Raw genomic sequence first — 23944 nt, 5'->3', positions numbered from 1 at the left:
CTGTGGTAAACTGGTGGGGGCTTGGCTACAGCCTTCTTTCTGTATGAATGGCAGGCCATAGGCACGGGATCAGATCAGAGAAGCAAGGTTTTTACTTCTCAACACTGTTCTGGAGGATTATTGCCATCCTCTTTGCACAGAGAGCCATGTTTGAGCAGCAACAATTCATGCTGATTGCTGTTTAAGAAATAATAACAAAGCAGTTCCAAAGTTGTGATGGGTTGAACAAAAATAGGTGCCACTGGTTTTCCACTCAGAAAGGTGGAGAACTGGAAAGACCTTTAGCTCCCACCCTTAAAATTACAGCAAAAACATATACAAAACAACAGCAAAAACCATATAGATAGCAAACTCCCAAGTGTGTTAAGCTCCCCTATGAAGCTAAGGCTATAGGACAACAAAGTATCCTAACATCCAAAAAGAAGGAGGTGCTTTCAGGAGGAAATGGGATGATAGCAATTGTCTATTTGTGGTAGAGACAGCTGGACACTGATAAGAAGAGTTGAATTAGGGTGGTTGGTGGATTGGTAGAGACCAAGTGTACACTAGTGAGAGAGCGTGAAGTCCCTAGGAGCTAGAGCAATAAGGAACGTCTGCATCCTCTTACAGGTTTTTACTCCACAAACCTCACTGGTTGCTCACAGAAATGACTGGAGAGTGAGTCTGGAGAATGTGCCCCTCATAGTGTAGACCTGGGGGTGGGGCAAGCAACTTATCCAATTTCTCTATTCCCTATAGAACATTAAAGTTAGTATGTGGGGAGAAGGACCACATGTACAGTCATCTTTAGTGCCCTGATGAAAACTCACTGCAGCTGAAAAAAACTGAAAAAAAAAAAATAATAACAACAAACCACCTCTACCCCTCAGAAAGAGACTGGAATTCAATATGACAGTCAAGTAGAAAATCCCAAAGCAACCACAAAAAAATCTCCTAGAATTGGTATAGAGTTTGTCATGGTTGTAGGATGGATATATAATCAGTATATAAAAAATAAATTCTGTTTTCTATAATGGCAGTAAACAATTGGAATTTGCAACTATATATATATATAATTTATCATAGCAACATAGAATAAAATGCTTAAGTATGAACCCAACAAAATATGTGCAGGATATATGTACTGAACATTATGAAGCACTGAGGAAAGAAATCAAAGAGAACCAAATAAATAGAGAAATATACCATGCACATGGAAGTGGAAGACAAAAGAGTAAGATATTTTATTGTCAGTATTGCCAAATTGATCTATAGATTCAATATAACCCTAGTGAAAAATCCTACCTCACTTGTTTTTGTAGATATCAATAACTTGACTCTACAGTGCAAATGAGAATTTTGGGGGTGATGAAACTTTTCTGTATGGAAGTGTGATAAATACATGACAGTATACCTCTCAAAATCCTAGAAGCATACAACACAGAATGTATGTTAGTGCGTGTATTTTTTTAATCGGCTAATTCAGGATGGAATGCAGACTGTGATAAATGAATCTAACTGCGTTGCAAATATTTGACAACCTCAGTGAATATAATGGACAGAAAAGGTGCTGGCTAAATTATCTTGTAAAAACAATCATGACTGCGTACTGTAGACCTAAAGACAAAAGGAATATTGCATGCACGTGTTACTCTAGTTTCTTGCAGGGGTGTGGGTTTGCAATTCTGAAATTGCTTTAAATATATACTAGAGTTGAACAAAGAAGTAAATATTTTGTAGGTAATGAGAACCAGGTTTTCCTGTACTGAAGAGCCAAGTTAGAAATAAGGAAAGAGGGAAGGTCATAATGAGTCCTGTGGTGCTGGATTGCAGTTGGTTGAGTTGGAAGTAACAGCATAATAGTTATTGTTATATTGTAATCTCTCTATCAGCTTCTAGTTAGGAGATTTTTAATTAGTTGTTTTCCTGTTATGGGTGTGATCTATCCTCAACAGGATGATAAACACCTTGAGGGGAATTTCTGTCTCTTTAATGATACAAGATGACATTGGGATGTTTAGAGATCATGGTCTATATCAAATACTGTCTGACTCACTCTCAACACAAAAGCCTAGTAAATTGCCTTTTTCAGATTAAAGTTAGAATTTTAGAAAAATGAATTTTGGCTACAAAAGTGAGACCTTTTGCTTTTATTAAAAGACATAGGTGGCACATATACATTAAGAGAAGCACATTTAGGTTATAAACATCCAGCCCACCAGAAATGTGTATTTTAAACTCATTAGTTTGATTGTATCACATCATCTATCAGATATAGGTATTTATAGGTTTTTATCAGCAAAAAATACTTTGAAATATACAGTCCAAAATGTTGCTTACTGTGTATTAGTTGAAAATTTCTAGTGATCTGTGTTTGCTAGACTGATTTTGCAGTACCATGCTATAGAAATCCTATAGAATCATTCAATTATGTAGCATCTCAAATGAAAAAATACCAGGTACTATTTTTGTGAAGTATCTAGGACATCTATGGTTCCAGAGAAATTGGTCTTCTAGTACCAGATGTAAAGCAATCTGAGTGATCAAAAATCTGCCTATTGGTTTGTCCCTCTCTCTCTCCTCTCTTTTTTTCCCTTTGCTCATTTGTTTTGTTTCTTAAATTCCACACATTAGTGAAATCATAAGGCACCCATCCCTGTCTAACCGACCCATTTCGCTCAGCATCATACTCTCCAGCTCCATCCACATTGTTGCAAATGACAAAATTTTATTCACATCTTCCTCATCCAATCATCAATGGATGGACACTTGGGCTGCTTCCATATTTTGGCTATTGCAAATATTGCTGCTATAAATGTAGGGGTGTATGTGTCCCTTTGAATTAGTGCTTTTGTATTCTTTGGGTAAATACCCAGTAATGTGAATTCTGGATCTTAGGGTAGTTCTATTTTTAACTTTTTGAGGAAACTCTGTACTGTTTTCCACAGTGGCTGCTCCCACCAACAATGCAAGAGCTTTCCTTTTTCTCCACATCATGGCCAAAACTATTGTTTCTTGTGTTATTGATTTCAGCCATTCTGACAGGTGTGAGGTGATTGCTCATTGTAGTTTTGGTATGCATTTCCCTGATGATGAGTGATGATGAACCATCTTTTAAATGTGTCTGTTGGCCATCTATATGTCTTTGGAGAAATATCTATTCATGTCTCCTGCCCATTTTTCAATTGGATTATTTGGTTCTTGGGTGCTGAGTTTTAGAAGTTCTTTATATATTTTGAATACTAACCCTTTATCAGATATGTCATTTGAAAATATCTTCTCCCATGAAGTAGGTTGCTTTTAGTTTTGTTGATTGTTTCTTTTGCTCCGCAGAAGCTTTTTATTTTGATGTAGTCCCAATAGTTTATTTTTGCTTTTGTTTCCCTTGCCTCAGTAGACATGTCAAGAAGTTGCTATGATCAGTGTCGAAGAGGTTACTGCCTGTGTTCTCTTCTAGGATTTTTGTGGTTTCAGGTCTCACATGTAGGTCTTCAATCCATTTTGAATTTATTTTTATGTATGGAGTAAGAAAGTGGTCCAGTTTCTTTCTTTTGCATGTTACTATCCACTTTTCCAACACCATTTGTTAGAAAGACTGTCCTCTTCCCATTGGATGTTCTTTCCTCCTTTGTCCAAGATTAACTGACCAAGTAGTTGTGGGTTTATTTCTGAGTTTTATATTCTGTTCCATTGATCTGTGTCTATTTTTGTGCCAATCCCATACTGTGTTGATAACTACAACTTTGTAATATAACTTGAAGTTCAGAATTGTGATTTGCTTTTCTTTTTGTGGTTGCAGGTCTTCAGCTTTGCTTTGCTTTTTCAAGATTGCTTTAGTTATTTGGGTCTTTTGTGGTTCTATACAGATTTTAGGATTGCTTGTTCTAGCTGTGAAAAATGCTGTTGGTATTTTGATAGGGATTGCATTGGATCTGTAGACTGCTTTGGGTAGTATAGACATTTTAGCAATATTTGTTTTTCCAATCCATGAGCATGGAATGTCATTCCATTTCTTTGTGTCATCTTCAATTTCTTTCATCAGTGTTTGATAGTTTTCAGAGTACAAGTCTTTCACCTCTTTGGATACGTTTATTCCTGGGTATCTTATTATTTTTGGTGCAATTGTAAATGAGACAGATTCCTTAATTTTTCTTTCTGCTACTTCATTATTAGTTTGTAGAAATCAACAGATTTCTGTAGATTGATTATGTATCCTGCAACTTTACTGAATTTGTTTATCAGTTCTAGCAGTTTTTTTGATGGAGTCTTTTGGGTTTTTTATATATAGTATCATGACATCTACAAATAGGGAAAGTTTTACTTCTTCCTTACTGATTTTGATGCTTTTTATTTCTTTTTGTTGTCTGATTGCTGTGGCTAGGACTTCCAGTACTATGTTAAATAGAAGTGGTGAGAGTGGATATCCTTGTCTTATTCCTCACCTTAGGGGAAAAGCTCTCATTTTTTCCCCATTAAGGATCATGTTAGCTGTGGGTTTTTCATAGGTGGCCTTTATTATGTTGAAGTATGTTCCCTCTAAACCTACCTTGTTGAGGGTTTTTATCATGAATGGGTGTTGTACTTTGTCAGATGCTTTTTCTGCATCTATTGAAAGGATCATATGGTTCTTATCCTTTCACTTTTTGATGTGATGTATCACATTGATTGATTTGAGAATATTGAACCACACTTGCAACCTAGGAATAAATCCCAGTTGATTGTGGTGAATGATTTCTTTAATGTATTGTTGGCTTTGGTTTGCTAGTATTTTATTGAGTATTTTTGCATCTGTGTTTATAAGAGATATTGGCCTGTAGTTCTCTTTTTTAGTGGTGTCTTTTTCTGGTTTGTTATTAGGGTAATCCTGGCCTCATAGAATGAATTTGGAAGTTTTCCTTCCTTTTCTATTTCTTGGAATAATTTGGGAAGAATAGATACTAACTCTTCTTTAAATGTTTGGTAGAATTCACCTATGAAGCCATCTGGTCCTGGACTTTTGTTTGTTGGGAGTTTTTTGATTACTGATTAAATTTCTTTGCTGGTCATCAGTCTATTCAAATTTTCTATTTCTTCCTGATTCAGTTTTGGTTATTTATAGGTTTCTAGGAATTTATCCATTTCTTCTAGGTTGTCCAATTTGTTGGCATATAGTTTTCCATAATATTCTCTTATGATTGTTTGGAGGTTTAAATTTTGTTTTTATTTCCAAAGTAATATGTTTTTTCTTTTCCAAGCAAAGACAAAAATGTTTTTGACTATTGCTCAAATTCCATAAGACATCCTTTTTCCTTTTTTAAAAAATTTTTCTCATTGTCCTTTATTCATCAATCCATTTTCCTTTTGAAGGAATAGAAAATTCCAGATCATTTCTTCGTTCTTTTGTATGTCACTTTGGAAGAAAACTTGTCAAGGATCCTTGACAAGGATTTTCAAGGATTCCTTGAAAACCAGGGAAATAAAGCCAGGCACATGTTCTGTTTTCCTTTTTGTTTGAATTGGGCACTAAATGTCTCCACAATGAGAATGATTTTGAAAGCATTTTTTTTCTATAATGTCTGCCAATTTTAAATACGTTCTGTATTATATAGTGACAATATCAGAATATATTCAGACAGATACCATAAGGTATCTTTTTTAGAAAAGTAAAACTAATGTTATATTTACTCTTTTTTTTGGAACAGGAGTTATTCCCTCTGACAGATGGATAGTAAATTTTGACAAAGATCTTTTAGATGGCCTTGTTTTTGCAACACAGTTGGGAGCCTATTGTCCGTTTTTGGTAAGAGTCTTTTTTATGAGGCATAGTCTTCTATTATTTGAAAGAACGTAGTAATTAAAATTCAAAGTATTTTTTATAAACTGATTTTTTTCAATGTTTTAATTTAAATCACACCTGAATCTGAACGGCCGGCATTCCCTTTTGTTTATTCCGGTATTTTGATTGTAATAAGCTACTCTGACAGATGTTAATACTTAAATGATTCTTTGCCGAACTAAAGAGAAGAGTTAAAAAGCAGTAATTTTTATTCCATTACTAAAAGATTTGATTGTTGTCTTTTCCAGATTGAGTCTCATTTTGAAAAAATGTACACACAACCAAAAAGTTCTGAACAGTATCTGCACAATTGCCTGATTATTGTGAATGTACTTCGTGAAATTGGCTTTGACATGGACATACAGGTGCGTGACTATATATCACATATTCCATAAATATCAATTTCTTCTTTTCGTATTTTTTCCAGCTTCACCAGGTATGATTGTTAAATACAAATTGTATATATTTAGTTTGTAAAATGTAATTTTTGTAGGTATACAGTGTGATGATTGTACATATATAATGTGAATCGATTACCACAGACAAGGTAATTAACACATCCATCACCTCACATAGTTACCATTTTGTGTGTGTGTGTGTGTGTATGTGTATGCGTGGTGAGAACACTTAAGATCCAACATCTCCTCATTTCCCCCATCCCTCTCCATTGGCAACTATCATTCTACTCTCAGATTGCATGGGTTTGACTTTTTTAGATTCCACATACAATTGAAATCATAAAATACTTGCCTTACTGTGTCTGGTTTATTTTACTTAGCATAATGTCCTCTGGATTCTTCCATGTTATCAAAAGTGACAGGATTTCTTTCTTTTTTATGACTAAATATTCCATTGTGAGTATATATCATGTTTTCTTTTTTTAATTTTATTTTATTTAAATTCAATTAGCCAACATATAATACATCATTAGTTTTTGATGTAGTGTTCAGTGATTCCTTAGTTGCGTATAATATCCAATGCTCATCAGATCACGTGCCCTCCTTAATGCCCATCCCCAGTAACCCTATCCCCCCACCCACCTCCCTTTTGCAACCCTCAGTTTGTTTCCCGGAGTCAAGAGACTCTCATGGTCTGTCTCCCTCTCTGATTTCTTCCCATTCAGTTTTCCCTCCCTTCCCCTATGGTCCTCTGCTCTATTCCTTATATTCCAAATATGAGTGAAACCTTATGATAATTGTCTTTCTCTGATTGACTTATTTCACCTAGCATAATACCCTCCAACCATGTCGATGCAAATGATAGGTATTCATCCTTCCTGATGGCTGATTAATATTCCATTGTATATATAAGCCACATCTTCTTTATCCATTTGTCTGTTGAAGGACATCTCAGCTCCGTCACCAGTTTGGATATTGTGGACATTGCTGCTATGAACACAAGGGGTGCAGGTGCCCCTTCTTTTCACTACATCTGTATCTTTGGGGTTAATACCCAGTAGTGCAATTGCTGGGTCATAAGGTAGCTCTATTTTTAATGTCTTGAGGAACCCCCATACTGTTTTCCAGAGTGGCTGTACCAGCTTGCATTCCCACCAAGAGTGTAAGAGGGTTCCCCTTTCTCCACATCCTCGTCAACATTTGTTGTTCCCTGTGTTGTTAATATGAGCCATTCTAACTGGTGTGAGGTGGTATCTCATTGTGGTTTTGATTTGTATTTCCCTGATGGCAAGTGATGTGGAGCATTTTTTCATGTGTCTGTTGGCCATTTGTATGTCTTCTTTGGAGAAGTGTCTGTTCAGGTCTTCTGCCCATTTCTTGACTGGATTATTTGTTTTTTGGGTGTTGAGTTTGAGAAGTTCTTTATAGATCTTGGATACCAGCCCTTTATCTGTAGTGTCATTTGCAAATATCTTCTCCCATTCCATAGGTTGCCTTTTAGTTTTGTTGACTGTTTCCTTTGTCATGCAGAAGCTTTTTATCTTGATGAAGTCCCAGTATTTCATTTTTGCTTTTCTTTCCCTTGCCTTTGGAGACATGTCTTGCCAGAAGTTGCTGTGGCTGAGGTCAAAGAGGTTACTAACTGTGTTCTCCTCTAGGATTTTGATGGATTCCTGTCTCACATTTAGGTCTTTCATCCATTTTGAGTTTATCTTTGTGTATGATGTAAGGGAATGGTCCAGTTTCATTCTTTTGCATGTGGCTGTCCAATTTTCCTAGCACAATTTATTGAAGAGACTGTCTTTTTTCCAATGGATATTCTTCCCTGCTTTATCGAAGATTAGTTGACCATAGAGTTGAGGGTCCATTTCTGGGGTCTCTGTTCTGTTCCATTGATCTATGTGTCTGTTTTTGTACCAGTACCATGCTGTCTTGATGATCACAGCTTTGTAATATAGCTCAAAGTCAGGCATTATGATGCCCCCAGTTTGGGTTTTCTTTTTCAACATTCCCCTGGTGATTCGGGGTCTTTTCTGGTTCCATACAAATTTTGGGATTGTTTGTTCCAGCTCTGTGAAAAATGTCGATGGTATTTTGTTAGGGATTGCACTGAATGTGTAGATTGTTCTGGGCAGCATAGACGTTTTAACAGTGTTTATTCTTCCAATCCATGAACATGGAATATTTTTCCATCTCTTTGTGTCTTCCTCCCAATTTCTTTCATAAGTGGTCTATAGTTTCTAGAGTACAGATCCTTTACCTCTTTAGTTAGGTTTCTTCCTAGGTATCTTACAGTTTTTGGTGCAATTATAAATGGGATTGATTCCTTAATTTCTCTTTTTTTCAGTCACATTGTTAGTGTATAAAATGCAACTGATTTCTGTGCATTGATTTTGTATCTTGCCACGTTGCTGAATTGCTGTATGAGTTCTAGCAATTTTGGGGTGGAGTCTTTTGGGTTTTCCACATAAAGTATCATTCATCTGCGAAGAGAGGGAGTTTGACTTCTTCTTTGCCAGTTTGAATGCCTTTTATTTCTTTTTGTTGTCTGATTGCTGAGGCTAGGACTTCTAGTACTATGTTGAACCTAGTGGTGAGAGTGGGCATCCCTGTCGTGTTCCTGACCTTAAGGGACAAGCTTTTAGTTTTTCCACATTGAGAATGATATTCACTGTATGCCACGTTTTCTTTATGCATTCCTACATCGACAGACAGGTTTTTCCATATGTTTGATATTGTGAATAATGCTGCAGTTGAACATGGAAGTGCAAATATCTCTGAGATGCTGGTTTCATTTCCTTTGGATATATACCCAGAAGTAGGGACGCTGGACCATATGGTAGTTCTGTGTTTAATTTTTTAGAGGTCACCCATACTGTTTTCCATTATGGCTATAACAAGGCACATTTCCACCAACAAAACACATACAAAAATTCCGCTTTCTCTACATCTTTGCCAACACTTTCTCTCTCCTCTATTTAATAATAGTTATCTCTCGTCTCTTTAATATAACAAGGCACATTTCCACCAACAACATACAAAAATTCCCCTTTCTCTACATCCTTGCCCCACTTTATCTCTATTCTTTTTAATAATAGGTGTGAGGTAATATCTCATTGTGGTTTTGATTTACATTTCCCTCATGGTTAGTGATGTTGAACACCTTTTCATGTACCTGTTGGCCAATTGTATGTCTTCTTTGTGAAAATGTTAGTTGACTCCTTTTAATAATCTTTTGTTCATATATTTTAAATCTAAATTGAAACTATCTTTTTGTAGGGTATTGCTAAAATGTGGAATTTGAAATATGACTTCATAGAAATTGACTGTATATTTCTACATATGTATAATTATGTATATCCAGCTGTGCATAAGAAAATAGTTCTAGTGATTTGTCCATTTTTCTTAAACCCTAAGAATGAAGCTTGAGTGATTTACTAGCACTACCCAAGCTCTAAGAATGAATTAAAGGAGCAGATTTATTTGAATATAGATGTATTATCATTAGCTAAAAAGGCGTTTTTTCACTTTTGTTTTAAAATACATATTCATGTAGAGATCAGAATGGCAATATACATTATTACATTTGGATCCCCATGTTATAATTCCATCTGGCCTTTCACATCAAGTCCTCAATAATAACCAAATACTATTATATAATATATATCTAACTATTATATAACAATAATCAAACACATTATATGCTTACTATTTTTTGAGCCCTTTGTTAGAATAATGAAGTAGTATAATAAATGATTTCTTGGGGTGCCTGGGTCATGCAGTTGGTTGAGAGTCCCACTTGGTTTCGGCTCAGGTCGTGATCCCTGTGGTGAGATCGAGCCCCGCACTGAGCTTTGCACTCAGCATGGAGTCTGCTTAAGTTTCTCTCTCCCTCTTCCTTTGTCCCTCCCTGCCCCCCACCCCACTCATGGTCACTCTCTCTCTCTCTCTCAAATAAATAATCTTTAAAAAAAATGATTTCTTACTTTGAAGAATATACAAAATCATTGAATTATCAAGATATATTCATGTTCAATGATAAATAACATCCTACTCATGTAATTGTCAGTGTATGTAAAAAACAAAGTATAGAATTCAGATAAGGGAAGAGATTAATATGATCTAGATTGATCCACCAAAGACTTTGCAGAGAAGGCAGGACTTATTTGGAGTCTTGAAGGGTGGATTGGATTTGGACTGGTAGTGGTAAGAGAGGAAAGTGTTCACTCAGAGGAAATGGCATAAACAGAATGTCAAATGGAATACATGACATACAGTAAGGAAATTCTGTGAATAGGTTACCTTAGTTGAATTTTGGGATTAGAAAAATTGATATAGGTATATATTGGGATATTGGATATCAGTATAAAAAGTAAGAAGCTTACCATCTGGGTATTATGGGACTAAAGGTATTTGGGGTTTTTTTTGTTTTTTTTTTTTATAGCAACTACACAAAAGGTATTTGTTCTTACAACTATGATGGGAATGGACTCACAGGAGAGGGACTGGAGACAGGGAACACAGACCAATCAAAATATAATTTCAGTTGGTCAAGGAGGAAAGTATTTTCTCTACTCATGTCATTTGAATGGAAACTTAAAATAATAAGTTGATACAGGAGACATTTGAGGTTTGCTAGACCTTGTGAACAGTCACAAAAGAAGGACACAGGAGAAAGACCATTTCAACTTACTCTGAGTTTTCTTTTCCATGACACGAGAGACATTGACGATGCCAGTGCCCACATCTGGCTTGGTATAAAGTTGTTCCTCACACTTGCTGGAAAAATGATATTTCATAATGGCTTGGTTGCATGTTAACGTCACTTTGCTTCAGGTCTGACATTTACATTCTTTTATATTGGTATAGTTGTAAAGAGAAACTGTATTCCTGGATTTTGGCCAGAAATTTCTTTTATAAGAGAGTTTTAAAGATAAACTTCAATGAAAGACTTTGGTTGGAAGAATAAAAATACTACAGTTCTCGTCAATTCAACAAATTGAATATCCTCCATAAAAGACACTGGATAGACCCTGTAAGGGATACAGATATGATTAAACCACAGTCATGCCTTCAAAGATGTTATTAATAATGAGAAGTATAAGAAAAAGAGATGATACAAAGCTGATAGTGAATGCCATAGTATACATAGAAGCAGTGTGCTATGGGAATCGAAAGGAACAGAAATCATTCTGGTGAGGGAACCAAGAAGAGTTACATGGGACTTTTGGTGTTCAAGGAGGCCCCTGATAATTTGGTCGGGGTTTATAAGAAACTTAAAATATTTTTGTTTAGAAAATATAAATCATCATACATTGTTGATTCAAAATTTTTATTTTATTCTGTAGCCAAAAAATATTTTTAAATGTGAGTATCTAATACATAAAAATGTAGAGAAGGTGTCTAAGATCTGATGAATGGGGAAATTGACAGTTAGCTGATAATTACCAAGCTTTTACTAACTAGTTAGCTGATAATTACCAAGCTTTTACTAACCAGTTCCAATTCCTTAACTTTTTTTTATCACTGGATATGTTTATTAACGTTTAAGTTTCTTATTTATTATATTCTTCTTTGCAATTGTGGAATCAGCTAGATAAGTTTCTGTGCCTATATTATGTCCTTTTGTGGAATCTTGCCATCTGGAATATAACAGTTGTTTACATATTCTCCCTTTTGTGACATACTTTATATTTAAAGAAAAATATGGGAATTATTTGGACTCAGCATAGAATATATTTTTATTCCCTCATGTAAAGAAATGTATATAAAAATAAATATGACATTTGTAGAGGTTGTACTACACCTAATTCACTGAGTAGTGATGGGAGCTAAGGTTCAATAGATAATCTGACTTTTCTCTTAAAACTTTTGTTTTTGGGGCTCCTGGGTGGCTCAGTCTGTTTAGCATCTGACTCACATCATGATTTCAGGGCTGTGGGATCCAGCCCCTTGTTGGGCTCAAGCGCTCGGCATGGAGCCTGCTTGAGATTCTCTCTCTTCCCCCGCCCCTCCTCTCTCTCCCTCTCAAGAAAAAAAAAAGTTGTTTTTATCAATTTTGATGCTTTTTAGCATTAAATAACAGAATGCATGAGTGACAGTGCTTTAAAAATAAATACAATACATTAGACAAAGTCAGGCATTAGGAGATTATAAGCATAGTCAGTTGCTCAATAAAGTTATTAGAGATTCATTTTTGCTCAGCCCGTCTCAGCCTGCTGGCTTTATTTTAGGCATGTGCACTAATAACCACAAAGTTTCTACTGAAATTCTCATATAGTTAGTCTTGAGGCTGGTTGTATAGCTCCTCATCTTCGACTTCTCTTTTTCCATAAGATAAACCTTTTCCAATGTTTCACAGCATATTTCCCATTACGTGTCATTGACCGTAATTACATTCCATGCTTGTAGATAAACCATTGTTCGATAAAAGTGATGAAACAGCCACAAAATTTGGGATTCTTAGGGAAGAAGAAAGAGGAAAATTGCTTTGGGGAAGGTAATCAACAGTGTTCTCTGTAGAATTACGGAATGTCAGTTGGTACTGCTCATTATGTTTGGTGTCCAATATGAAAGCTGGTGATATCTTTTAGCCGTAGCAAATTAAATCCTCCACGAAAGTCGATATTATCTCACCTCTTCTTGTTACTGATGAAAAAACTGAGGCCTTGGAAAACCAATTGATTTAGTAAAGATCATAGCACTGTGTAGTAGCAGGACTTGAATTTGGTTTACCAGATTTCTACTCTAGCATTTTTCTCTATTATGACCTTTTTCTGTTTAATTTTTTGTCTTTTATTAGGCTAGTTGAAAAATACTATCATTGTGGGGGAAAAATGGACCAATACAGTTGAAGTTCTTCTAGGTTAGACCTGTATAGAGAAAGTAATGATTGTATCTTTGAAAGATAATTCACATGAAAGTCTTGTTTTAAACAAACTTAACTTAAAATAATAATAATAATAAAAAGAAACAAACCTATGTTAACATTTGGATTTTTAAGCCAAGGACTGACAAAAGTGTAATTGCTTTTGGTTATCTTCATTGAAATTTATGATAAGGAAAGGTAAGGATGCTCTTTTCTCTGTTTTTTTTTTTTAGTCTAATATCTTAATCAAATATATTTTTCCCATTAAGATAAACATATTTTTTAAATTTCCAAATTATTGCATTTTCATCCCATTATGTATTTTTCAAAGATGAGTATTGGGGCTAATTCTATATTGTTACCTATATATTTTATGCTGTAGTCACTTAAAAAGTGTTCACAAGTCTCTTATTTAACTCAGACTTGAGCCTAGGGTGTTCTGCCACTAGTCTTACCCTTTCCCCAACAAACACATTTCCCATTACCTTAGACAGTTTTCTTTAAAAAAAAAAAAAGAAAAAGAAAAAGATTTATTTATTTATTTGAGAGAGAGAGAGTGCGCTTGCACCCACACGTATGGAGGTGGGGAGGGGTAGAGGGAGAAGGAGAAAGAGAATCTCCAGCAGACTCCCCGCTGAGTGTGGAACCCAACCCTGAGATCATGACCTAAGCCAAAATCAAGAGGCAGACACTTAAGTGATAGCCACCCATGCGCCCCACAGCCCCCTTTGAATCACACTCATAGGCAAGCCCATCCCAGATGGCCCAGTAGAGCCATATTCTTCACTTTGTTGGAATTAAACTCTGCATTTATTTTTTTAGTTTGTTCTTATTTTAAATAATTTTCCTTCATGTGTTGACTAACCCTGTCTTTCACGTAGAAGTGTACGACCACAGAATACTGATGAGAAACTTTGGAGTCTTGGTGTATTTCTCAGTTTTCCTCAAATCGAACTCACTAGCAGCTTTCTACCCTGCTGAGGAAGGCCAGCTCCCTTATTTTTTACTAAAAATCTCCTCCCCAGTCACCCTTATTGGTTAGTCTTACTGCTTATTGACAAAACAAGAAAGAACAAACTCTTCTCTTCTTCCAAAGAATGTATTTGGGAATGTGAACTAGCAGATGATCAGAGGAGCTGTTTTTATTTGCTGGTAACTGTTGCTGAACTTCAGAGTAAGTGTGTTAGCTCCACATAATGCATTAGGTCTCCTTGGCTCCCACACTATTTGCACTTCCAAGCCAGGCCTGGATCATTTTTGGTTACTAACTTGAATGTGAGCTATTAAGTCATAGGTAAATCTTCATTTTATGGACGTGTAGAGGGCTCCCTGTACATCGACAATGACAGAGGTGTGTATCTATCAGTGGTGTTTTATGTCTTTGAATCCTTGCCTTGGACCATTCTCAATACTCCTTTGCTATGAATAATTCTCCCCTACTGCCTTCACATTTTTCTAGGACATCATAGGTAGTATAGGAACTGATACAAAGAATCCTTCCTCCTTCTCCTGACTCTACTTGTTGTATTCAATGTACATTCAGGCTATGTTGATTGTCCCTGCCATTATTCCTTTGCAATTCTGGCTTTTATCTCAAATCTTTTCCAACAACCATTCACTAATTTATCTTGGTTATCAGTATGATTACATTTTCTGACTTACTATATTTTGTCTGTTCTGGGAAAAGTACTCCCTAACCACCCCCCTGCCTGATCTGCCTGAATTGTTGCTCTTGTATTATTCCTTGTTCAGAAATCAGGGCCCTCATCCTGGCATCCACACCCTCCACAGTGTGGCCCTGGCGCTCCTTTGTCTGTTCCCACAGTGCTTGTCCCTTCTTACCTTACATACGATTCAAATTGTACTTCTTTAACAAATAAACACTGTACCTCCCTATATCCTTTTGCTGTAGTTCTTTGCCTTTCTGATGGAATACACCCTTTTCTGCTCCCCAAACACAGTCTCTTTGAGATCCGAGCATTCTTCAAGGCTGTCTCATGTGTTGCCTTCTCCCTTGAGCTTTTGCTTGAAATTCTTGCCTTCTTTTTACCTCAGTAGTTTGTTTACTTCTCTGTTTTCTTTTACTGCTGATTATGGGACTGTAAATCAGGGCTGGTGTCTTAGTGACGTTAGGCAGTATTTCTAGTGCATAATATTTTTATGACCTCTGACTAGCTTTTGTGGAGGCTTTGAGGCTGCGAAGTCACTGTTATACTGAGAACACATCTAATTCATCTTTTAACACCCAGGTCAAGCTCTTCTGATTCACAGCAACATTCTGTTTACTGTGTTTACAACTCAGTGTCAATGCCAGTAACATTTTAAAATGTTTTAATGTAATTCAACAGTTGATGTACTATGCTTTAGCTCTTTTTATATATTTTACCTGTATATCCTCTAATTTATATTTCTTTTCATTGAAACTAGGCCACGGATATCTGTGATCCTAATCCAATCCTGATGCTCATGCTTTGTGTCTACATGTATGAAAGGCTCCCTACATATCTCCCCAAGAAGGTGGTGCCCTTTCATTGTACTCTACATGACACTGTGCTAAGACAGGTAAGGATGTATTTGGAGTGAAACACTTCACAGGGGTTTTAGTTATTTCTTTTCTAACCCAAAATTAACAGAAGTATCAATATGATGTATTAAGCCTTAGCTATTTATAGCAGCAATGTCCACAATAGCCAAACTATGGAAAGAGCCGAGATGTCCATCAACAGATGAACAGATAAAGAAGATGTGGTATATATATATATATATATATATATATATATATACATTCATACAATGGAATACTACTCAGCCATCAAAAAAAAAATGAAATCTTGCCATTTGCAATGATGTGGATGGAGCTAGAGGGTATTATGCTAAGTGAAATAAGTCAGTTAGAGAAAGACAATTATCATATGATCTCACTCATATGTGGAATTTAAGAAACAAAACAGAAGATCATAGGGGAAGAGAGGGAAAAATAAAATAAGACGAAATCAGAGAGGGAGACAAACCATAAGAGACTCTTAATCATAGAAAGCAAACTGAGGGTTGCTTCAGGGGAGGGGATAGAGGTGGGGGGGATGACTTGTTCATGGACATTAAGGAAGGCATGTGATGTAATGGGCACTGGGTATTATATAAGACTGATGAATCCCTGACCTCTGCCTCTGAAACTAATAATACATTATATGTTAATTAATTTAATTTAAATTAAAAAAACACAAAAAAGGAAGGGGGTTGGCAGAAAATGAATGATGTTTTGATACTTCATTTTAGCACCCATAAAAATGTTTGCCATCTTGGGGCACCCGACTGGCTTAGTCGGAAGAGCATGTGACTCTTGATCTCAGGGTCGTGAGTTCAAGCCCCACCTTGGGTGTAGAGATTACTAAAAAATAAATAAACTTTAAAAAAAATAAGCCTTAGCAAATATTGCTTCTTCTAAAGAAGAAAGTTTAACAGAGTGAAAGGGACAATTTTTGCTTAATAGTAACCATCATCTGCAATGAAATGATGATTCCTTGATTCATTTGATGAATGGGGTTTGGGGTGTTGGAAAATGAAAGTTAGGCACTTTGGAGGGCAAATTTTCTGAGGACACTTGAGACCCATTTCATGTGCAAAGGGACTGAGACCGTAAGTGCAAACTTGTGTTCTGAATATACTCAGCTTTCCTTAAGGGAGTGGTTTACACATCCAGATGGATTTTATTCAGACGAGGATATAGAAAGGGAAATAAAAATGAAAGTGTTCCTGACCAGGGCCACCTAATTCCCACTAAAGGATATTATATAACCAAGAGCTGCTAAATGTGTAATGGTGGATTTTTTAATTTGCAGAAAAAAATCAAAAATGAAATTTGAAATCCTGTGACAATAACAAATCTGTATAAATGTCCATATTTGTGAAGTGTTCTCTTTGAGAAATATATTGTCAAGGGTCATTGACCTCAATTTGTTTTTCAAGCTTACACTTGTGAAATATCTTCTAGCATACAGTTTTAAATTGCTTATGTTTATTTAAGATTGTTCCTTCTACCAGTTTTCATAAAATCTTCAACCAGATTTATAGGTTTCTCCTTGTTTCTTTCTGAGGACACTGTGGGCTGGTAGAATCTTATTTTCTGCAAAAATTACTTTATCTCTTTGGTCAGATCATGTTTATTCCTTTTCTTCAGGCTGTTTTATGTATTCCTCCTCATACTTATTTGGGAGGGTGTAATTTTATACATTCGATGCAGAACTTGTCCATATTTGCTCTTCAGAAGATATGTCTTGGTGATTTTTGACTTGTAATTGTAACCTCTGAGAAAATATATAGCCTCTGTGATGATATGAATGATGGTTGGTAAGGATTCAGTGAAAAATCGGGGAAAACGCAGGTTCTTGTCTCAACATGTAAAGGGCTCAGTTTAGGGTAAGGAAAGCGTCTCCTGAATTTTTTGTTAGCATACATTAAGATATGATTCCTTTTTATGAATTTTTTTCTTTTAATCAGGAAAAAAAGATATAAAACTCTTTAGAAGATTTTTTTCAACAGTATTTACTCTGATAATTCCCTAACTGCAATGATCCTCAAAGCCTGGAGCTGTAATTATATTGGAGAGGTTTTTTGACTTCAAAATAAAATTTCTAAAGAGTTAGAAATGTTTTGATTAAGCCTGCAGAGTCTAGGATGAGTCTGAATTAGATTAAGCAGTGATTTATTACAGTTAGTTTTAATTCCAGTTCTCTAATTCTGTCCACGTGTTTGTATTTCTTTATGCCATTTAATTGCCACTATTTTTTAAAAGTAGTTAACACTAATATTTAAATATAAATTTTAATTATGATGTTAAAATCAAAGCATATTAAAATGGACATAGTTCTTTCCACATTTAGCTCTTTACTAGAAATAATGTTCGTATTTTAAGATTATAGATGAGGGGTGCCTACCTGGCTCAGTAGGTAGAACATCTGACTCTTTATCTTTGGGTCTTGAGTTCAAGCCCCACGTAGGGCATTGAGCCTACTAAGAAAGATAAAAAAGGGGAAAAAAAGATTATAGATGAAATTATACAGATATAACTTTGATTTTTCACAAATGTAGAGTATGTCTTTTGACAGTAACAAAAATTAAATTTAAATGCAAGAAAATGTCAGTTATAACAAGCTTTAGTTTTAAATTTCATTTAAGAAAAATCACTGATTTGGAAATTGCTGAGAACATTTGGCATAGTTTGCCCCTATGCATCAACACTATAAATGACAGTGCTTAAGTCACTGAATATCATTTTTACCAACATTTTCATCACTCTAGAATAAAAAGAATCTCAAGAAATGGCTACTAGAATTGAAAAAGTATTTGTGCAACTATATGTCAGTAACAGAGACATAGAATCCTGGAACCAGTAAAAAATAGAGTGATCATTAAAAAAAAATAGAGAGTGTGTGTGATTTCCAAGACATTTTTTTTCTGAGACATTTTTAAATGCAGTTGAACTTTTCTTCTCTCTTTTTTAAGCAGAATTTACACAGAAGCACAGTAGTTAAAGATAACTATTAAATAGTGAAAGATAAGCTATCTTGCAAAAGGTGCAAAAGGGGAATTGAGGCTCCTTGAACAGATTTCCTTTGTCCCCATTTACCACTTACCACCCCAATGTGAAATCTTGGGTGGAATAATCTGACCACAGGTGAGCCCAGTGCCTTTGTGTCATATATAGGATATGACATAATGAGAATGAGTAGCTTCCTTGAGATCTCAGGGCTGGTTAGGGATGTTCCGGGACTAAAAATCAGTAGCAGCTCACAGGGAATCCTCATGATTTTTCTACATTTCCTTTCAGAAAACAGAAGTTAGTTCTCTGGAACTTAAAATTACTTGGTCTATTCATTAATACTTCAAATTCATATGTACATACATAAAAATAAAAAAATAGGGGCACCTGGGTGGCTCAGTCGTTAAGCGTCTGCCTTTGGCTCAGGTCATGATCCTGGAGTCCTGGGATCGAGCCCTCCATCGGGCTCCCTGCTCCGCGGGAAGCCTGCTTCTCCCTCTCCCACTCCCCCTACTTGTGTTCCCTCTCTCGCTGTGTCTCTCTCTGTCAAATAAATAAATAAAATCTTTAAAAAAATAAAAAATAAAAAATAACACACTGGGTTTATCTTGGCCCCATTATAACTGATATTATACATAGGTAAGCAACATGAGAACCCCAATTCCTTGGTGTAACCAAAGATAGAAGAAACTCTTCAGCAACAGTGTACTTCTCCTGGTAGTTAACAAAAATTCTCATCGAAACATAAAACTAGTTAATTTTTTATTTATTTTTTTAAGATTTTTTTAAATTTTATTTTAGAGAGAGGCAGAGAGAGAGAGAGAGAGACAGAGCTGGGGGAGGGAGGGATGGATAGGGAGAGTCAGAGAATCTCAAGCACACTCCGTGCTGAGTGTGGAGCCTGAAGCAGGGCTTGATCTCACAATCCTAAGATTACAACCTGAGCCAAAACCAAGAGTTGGACACTTAATTGACTGAGCCACCCAGGTGCCCCTAGTTAATTTAATCTTTAACAAATCTACCATATTCTGTACAAATCACCATAATCACTGTAAGTCACTATAAGTCACTCTAATCACACATGGTGCTAACTGTTAATTCTTCAGAAATCTGTGACTATACTACCTGGGCTGCATAAGTTGCACTCACCTTGTTGTCACTCTAATTTGGCCAGTCATGCATTTCCCCCAGGTCATCTTTCTCCTCTGAGTCAGTACTTTCCATGATAATCTGGAGTCTTCCCAGTGTGTCTGTTTTTTGGGGTGGTTTTTTTTTTTGAATCCATATTATATTCTATATACACCCTTGGATATTCACAGTTTTCATGAAATATTCTCTCTAAAAATGAAGTAACTTGTCTTCACATACCCTCCCTATCTTGGCATCAGGAAGGAAGGGACAGCCAGCCCCTTGTTAGACTACTGCTTCGAGTCAAGGCCACCGTCATTTTCAGCCTGGGCCTCTGTTCTTAAAAGTACACTCCTTATAAATCTTTCTACACTGAGCAGCCTGAGTATCCTTTTTGTAAATTGGATTATATAAATTCTCTGTTTAAAATTCTCCAAAGATTTCTCTTTGCAGTAAGAATAAAGTCCAAGTTGCTAACTTTGGATTTTAAATCTTTGATCAGGTGTTTTTACCTCTGTCATTTCCTTGCTTGAAAGCTTGAAAACTCCTTCTCCTTGCTTATTCTGCTAAACTGTATATTTATGTTATCTTTAAATACAAAGTCTGCTTTCCTCCAGTTAGTGCACATTAGGAATATTTTCATGATTAAAATGTATAACTTGCTTTGATGAAAATAAATGCTAAATTATATATTTTTAAAATTCATGATCTTATGTATACTCTCTTCTTCAATATAGATTCTACTGAAAAATCCAAGCTTGAAAAACTTAGTGTATAATGCTATAATTGTTGGAAAAGATGCCTCTGACTTCTCCCTTTCCCAAACAGGGAACACTGTGACAATATCTCCGAAGTAAGTGTTTTTTTCTTTTAAATTTTATTTCACTGAAAATATCAACCCTAGATATTTAGTGTGTATTATAATTATAAAAGCGTGGCCTGGATTTGTTTTTAACTGGTATACATATAATGAAAAGATCATCACTCAGACATAGATAAATTATGTATATGTTGCTGAGATTCCTCACCAATTTTGTTAAAATAATTCTAACAACATAAAACAGTTGCTTATTATGTATGCTTTTAATTTCAGTTTATTTTGCATGCATATGGGCCATAGAGATTAGACTATAAGTTTTTTGTTTATGTACTGTAGTTCGGTTTCCCTTAGGAAACTCAAACCAGTGTGTAGATTTTATATAGGTTATATATATCATATATATATAATGTTATTATATGTCATTCTGTTTATATGATATATAGTTGTTTCTGAGCAATGTGCTCATTGTAGAAAATTTAGAAACTATAAAAGTACAAAGAACAAAAAAAGTGAAAGACTGATAATCTTACCTTAAAGATACCCTCAGTGTTGCCGTTTTTCTGTATCCCTTCACTGTCATTGTGTTTATATGTGTGGATAGATGCAGAGATAGATAAATATAAGCATATATATATATATATATATGCTCCTAAATTATAGTGATTTTCTTTAAAGTTTCATTTCTATATGATTCTGTTCTCATGATGCTTTTCTTTAATGTTTCTACTACTGTCCTACTTTCAAAAATAAAGTACAAATGAAACCCCCAGAAATTAGTCTCGAGAAATTAAACATGAGCATAATATATGACTCTTTCCAGATCAACAAATCCTATTAGATATGTCAATGGTTTTAACGATGGCAAGTATTCTTTTTACAAAATACAAGGATGATAAGAGGACAGCTATGTTAATATCACAGGGGTTCACAAATTTAATAACCACTAATTGACTTCAGCCAGCTCAAATTTTAGTCATTGCCTTTGCATTCAATTGTTTTTTCCCAGTGCCAAGTGACAGATTATAACTACTAAAGTTACTTCACCTGGTTATCTTTTTAGTTTTTAACTAGACATTAACTTGAGTTGCTCTTCACATTGTAATTATTATTACTTCTAGCATATCAAATGCAGAAATAATTGGAAATCAGGGCCATTTTAATTGCATTTAAAATACCAAGAAACCCAGTTGTAACAGTGCCCTTGGTTTGTGTCATTAGCCTGTGTTTGTTTTCTTCAGTTACTTCTTCATGCTAAGGAGTATATAATTTATAAATTCTGAATATTCGTGGTTGGTACTACATCCAGATTGAACTGAGTGTGAGGAAAACAATTCTCCATTCTCCTGTTTCTATATTATAAATTAAATGATTAGAATAAAACTCTTTGTAAAAACAACCCACCCATTTTCTAAGTTATACTTATTACATGTCTGTTATAAAACACAACTTTAGTAATACATTTGAACATTGTCGCAGTCCCATTTTTCTTCCCACAGGACTCTGATAATTGAGATCTGTTCTCTGCCTTTCAAATAGGTTGATACAAGTGAAAAGCACTTACGTTTCTCTCTGCTTTTTTTTACTCATAAACCCAATAACCTCTTCCAGTATTTCAGAGCTCTCGTTAAGTGGAAATATTTCCTAACAATCACACTAAGCCTCTGATATTTTAGCTTAATATCACATTTCAGTTAACAAAATTAACATTTATAGTCTTTATTATAAATGTAAAACCTGTACATCGTTATAAGTTTGTTACAGAAAAGTATAAAGAAGAAACAAAATCACCTAGAACCCCATCAGATAAGCACAGTTAATTCATCAGTTCATTTCCTTTTAGTCTTTTTATATGCACAAGTATGTTTATTATAGCATATGGCTAGTTAAATATTTACAAAATAAATGCATTATATGTAAATATTAAAACAATGCTTATTAAATATTTGCTACGTACAAAATCTATATAACATGCACTTTGTGTACCTTTTCATATTTAATCATCCTAACAGCCATATTAGTGTCCTCATTTTCCAAAAGAAGACACTGAGCAGAGACCTTAAATCATTTGCCCAATTTTCCCTGCTATTAAGTGGTTAAGCGATGATTCAAAACCAGCCAATCTAAATCCATTGTTGGCACTTTTATTCAGTTGACACCTGTACATATTGTGTGTTTGTGTGTGGTGTGTGTGTGTGTGTATCACATGCATACAAAGCCCTTGGCATTCAATAAAATGTGGCTTTGACTATTTGTAAGCAATCCTGAAGATTCATGACATGTAATTGTATCATTTTTTGCTTCTCCAGGAGCTGGTTTGTGAGAATATTTCACTTGGGTACTTGTGAACAGTACTTCCTATTAACTTCTCAGCAGTGTGCCTATTTTACTCTTTATACACCATTGCACCACTTATAGTCTATATAAATATAGACATATTTATAAATATTAGCTTCTTGAGGTTTTGATACATATCATGTGAACATTAATCGACCATATATTCATGTATACCTACTCACACATGTGATCATGAGTACATATATTCATATTTTGACCATATTACACATATACCTATATTCTTGTTTTCAACTTATCTTTTTTTAATCAAAATTTAACTTATTCATGCTTAACAAGTCCAAATATGCAGAGGAGTTTAAAATGAAAAGCAAGTCCCTCTCCCCTCAAATCTGTCTCTAGAAATCCATTTCTTGAGCCACCTACTTTTCACTCCCTCATTTATGTCTCATTTTAGTTCTTCCAGTGGTTACCTCCAAAATCGAAGTAATCTATATTATCTTTGCCACTATTTTGGTTATATCAACTTCAGAAATAATCTGTTGATGTATAGCTATAATATTTAATGATCTAGTTTACATCTCCAGATTTATTGCCCTCCCTCCAAACATCACCAGTTTTATCTTCTACTTAGTACTTTTCCAAGAGTGACAGTCTATTTTATAAATGTTTCTTACACCATCAGTATAAAAAGTATCTTTTCACTCCTTTTTTAAATTGAGAAAATCAGTAAATTGAGAAAATCACTAAAGAAGTGCATACAGTCCTTGATGTCTCTTTCCTTCAAGTATACCATTTCTAGAGCACTTTGCCTTTTCCTCCTAATTGGACTGATTGCTTTCCAGACCGACTGAAGAGATGTCAATAGTGGACATTTTTTTTTAAGATATTATTTATTCATTTGAGAGAGAGAGAGAGATAGCATGAGTTGGGGGAAAAGCAGAGGGAAAGAAAAGCAGACTCCCTGCTGAGCAGGGAGCCCAATGTGCCGCTCGATCCCAGAACCCTGGGATTATGACCTGAGCTGAAGGCAGACGCTTAACCCCCTGAGCCACCCAGGTACCCCAGTATTGGACATTTTTTATTTCTCTTTGGATAGAAACTA

The 23944-nt window shown here is 35.2% G+C and overlaps 1 protein-coding gene across 1 annotated transcript in view; it reads left to right on the top strand.

The window, feature by feature from the left end:
• CFAP47 (cilia and flagella associated protein 47) overlaps positions 1-23944 on the top strand; it is a 506331-nt gene that overhangs the window by 219165 nt on the left and 263222 nt on the right. Inside the window, exons 34-37 of the mRNA XM_021681266.1 lie at positions 5661-5758; positions 6043-6159; positions 15488-15622; positions 20465-20580. Coding sequence (XP_021536941.1) covers positions 5661-5758; positions 6043-6159; positions 15488-15622; positions 20465-20580 — 466 coding nt within the window. The remainder of the gene's footprint in view (positions 1-5660; positions 5759-6042; positions 6160-15487; positions 15623-20464; positions 20581-23944) is intronic.

Source organism: Neomonachus schauinslandi, chromosome X (genome assembly GCF_002201575.2).
Source record: "Neomonachus schauinslandi chromosome X, ASM220157v2, whole genome shotgun sequence".
Classification (NCBI taxonomy): domain Eukaryota; kingdom Metazoa; phylum Chordata; class Mammalia; order Carnivora; family Phocidae; genus Neomonachus; species Neomonachus schauinslandi.
Note: the sequence above shows the minus strand (reverse complement) of the source record. Positions and strands in the feature narration are given on the sequence as shown.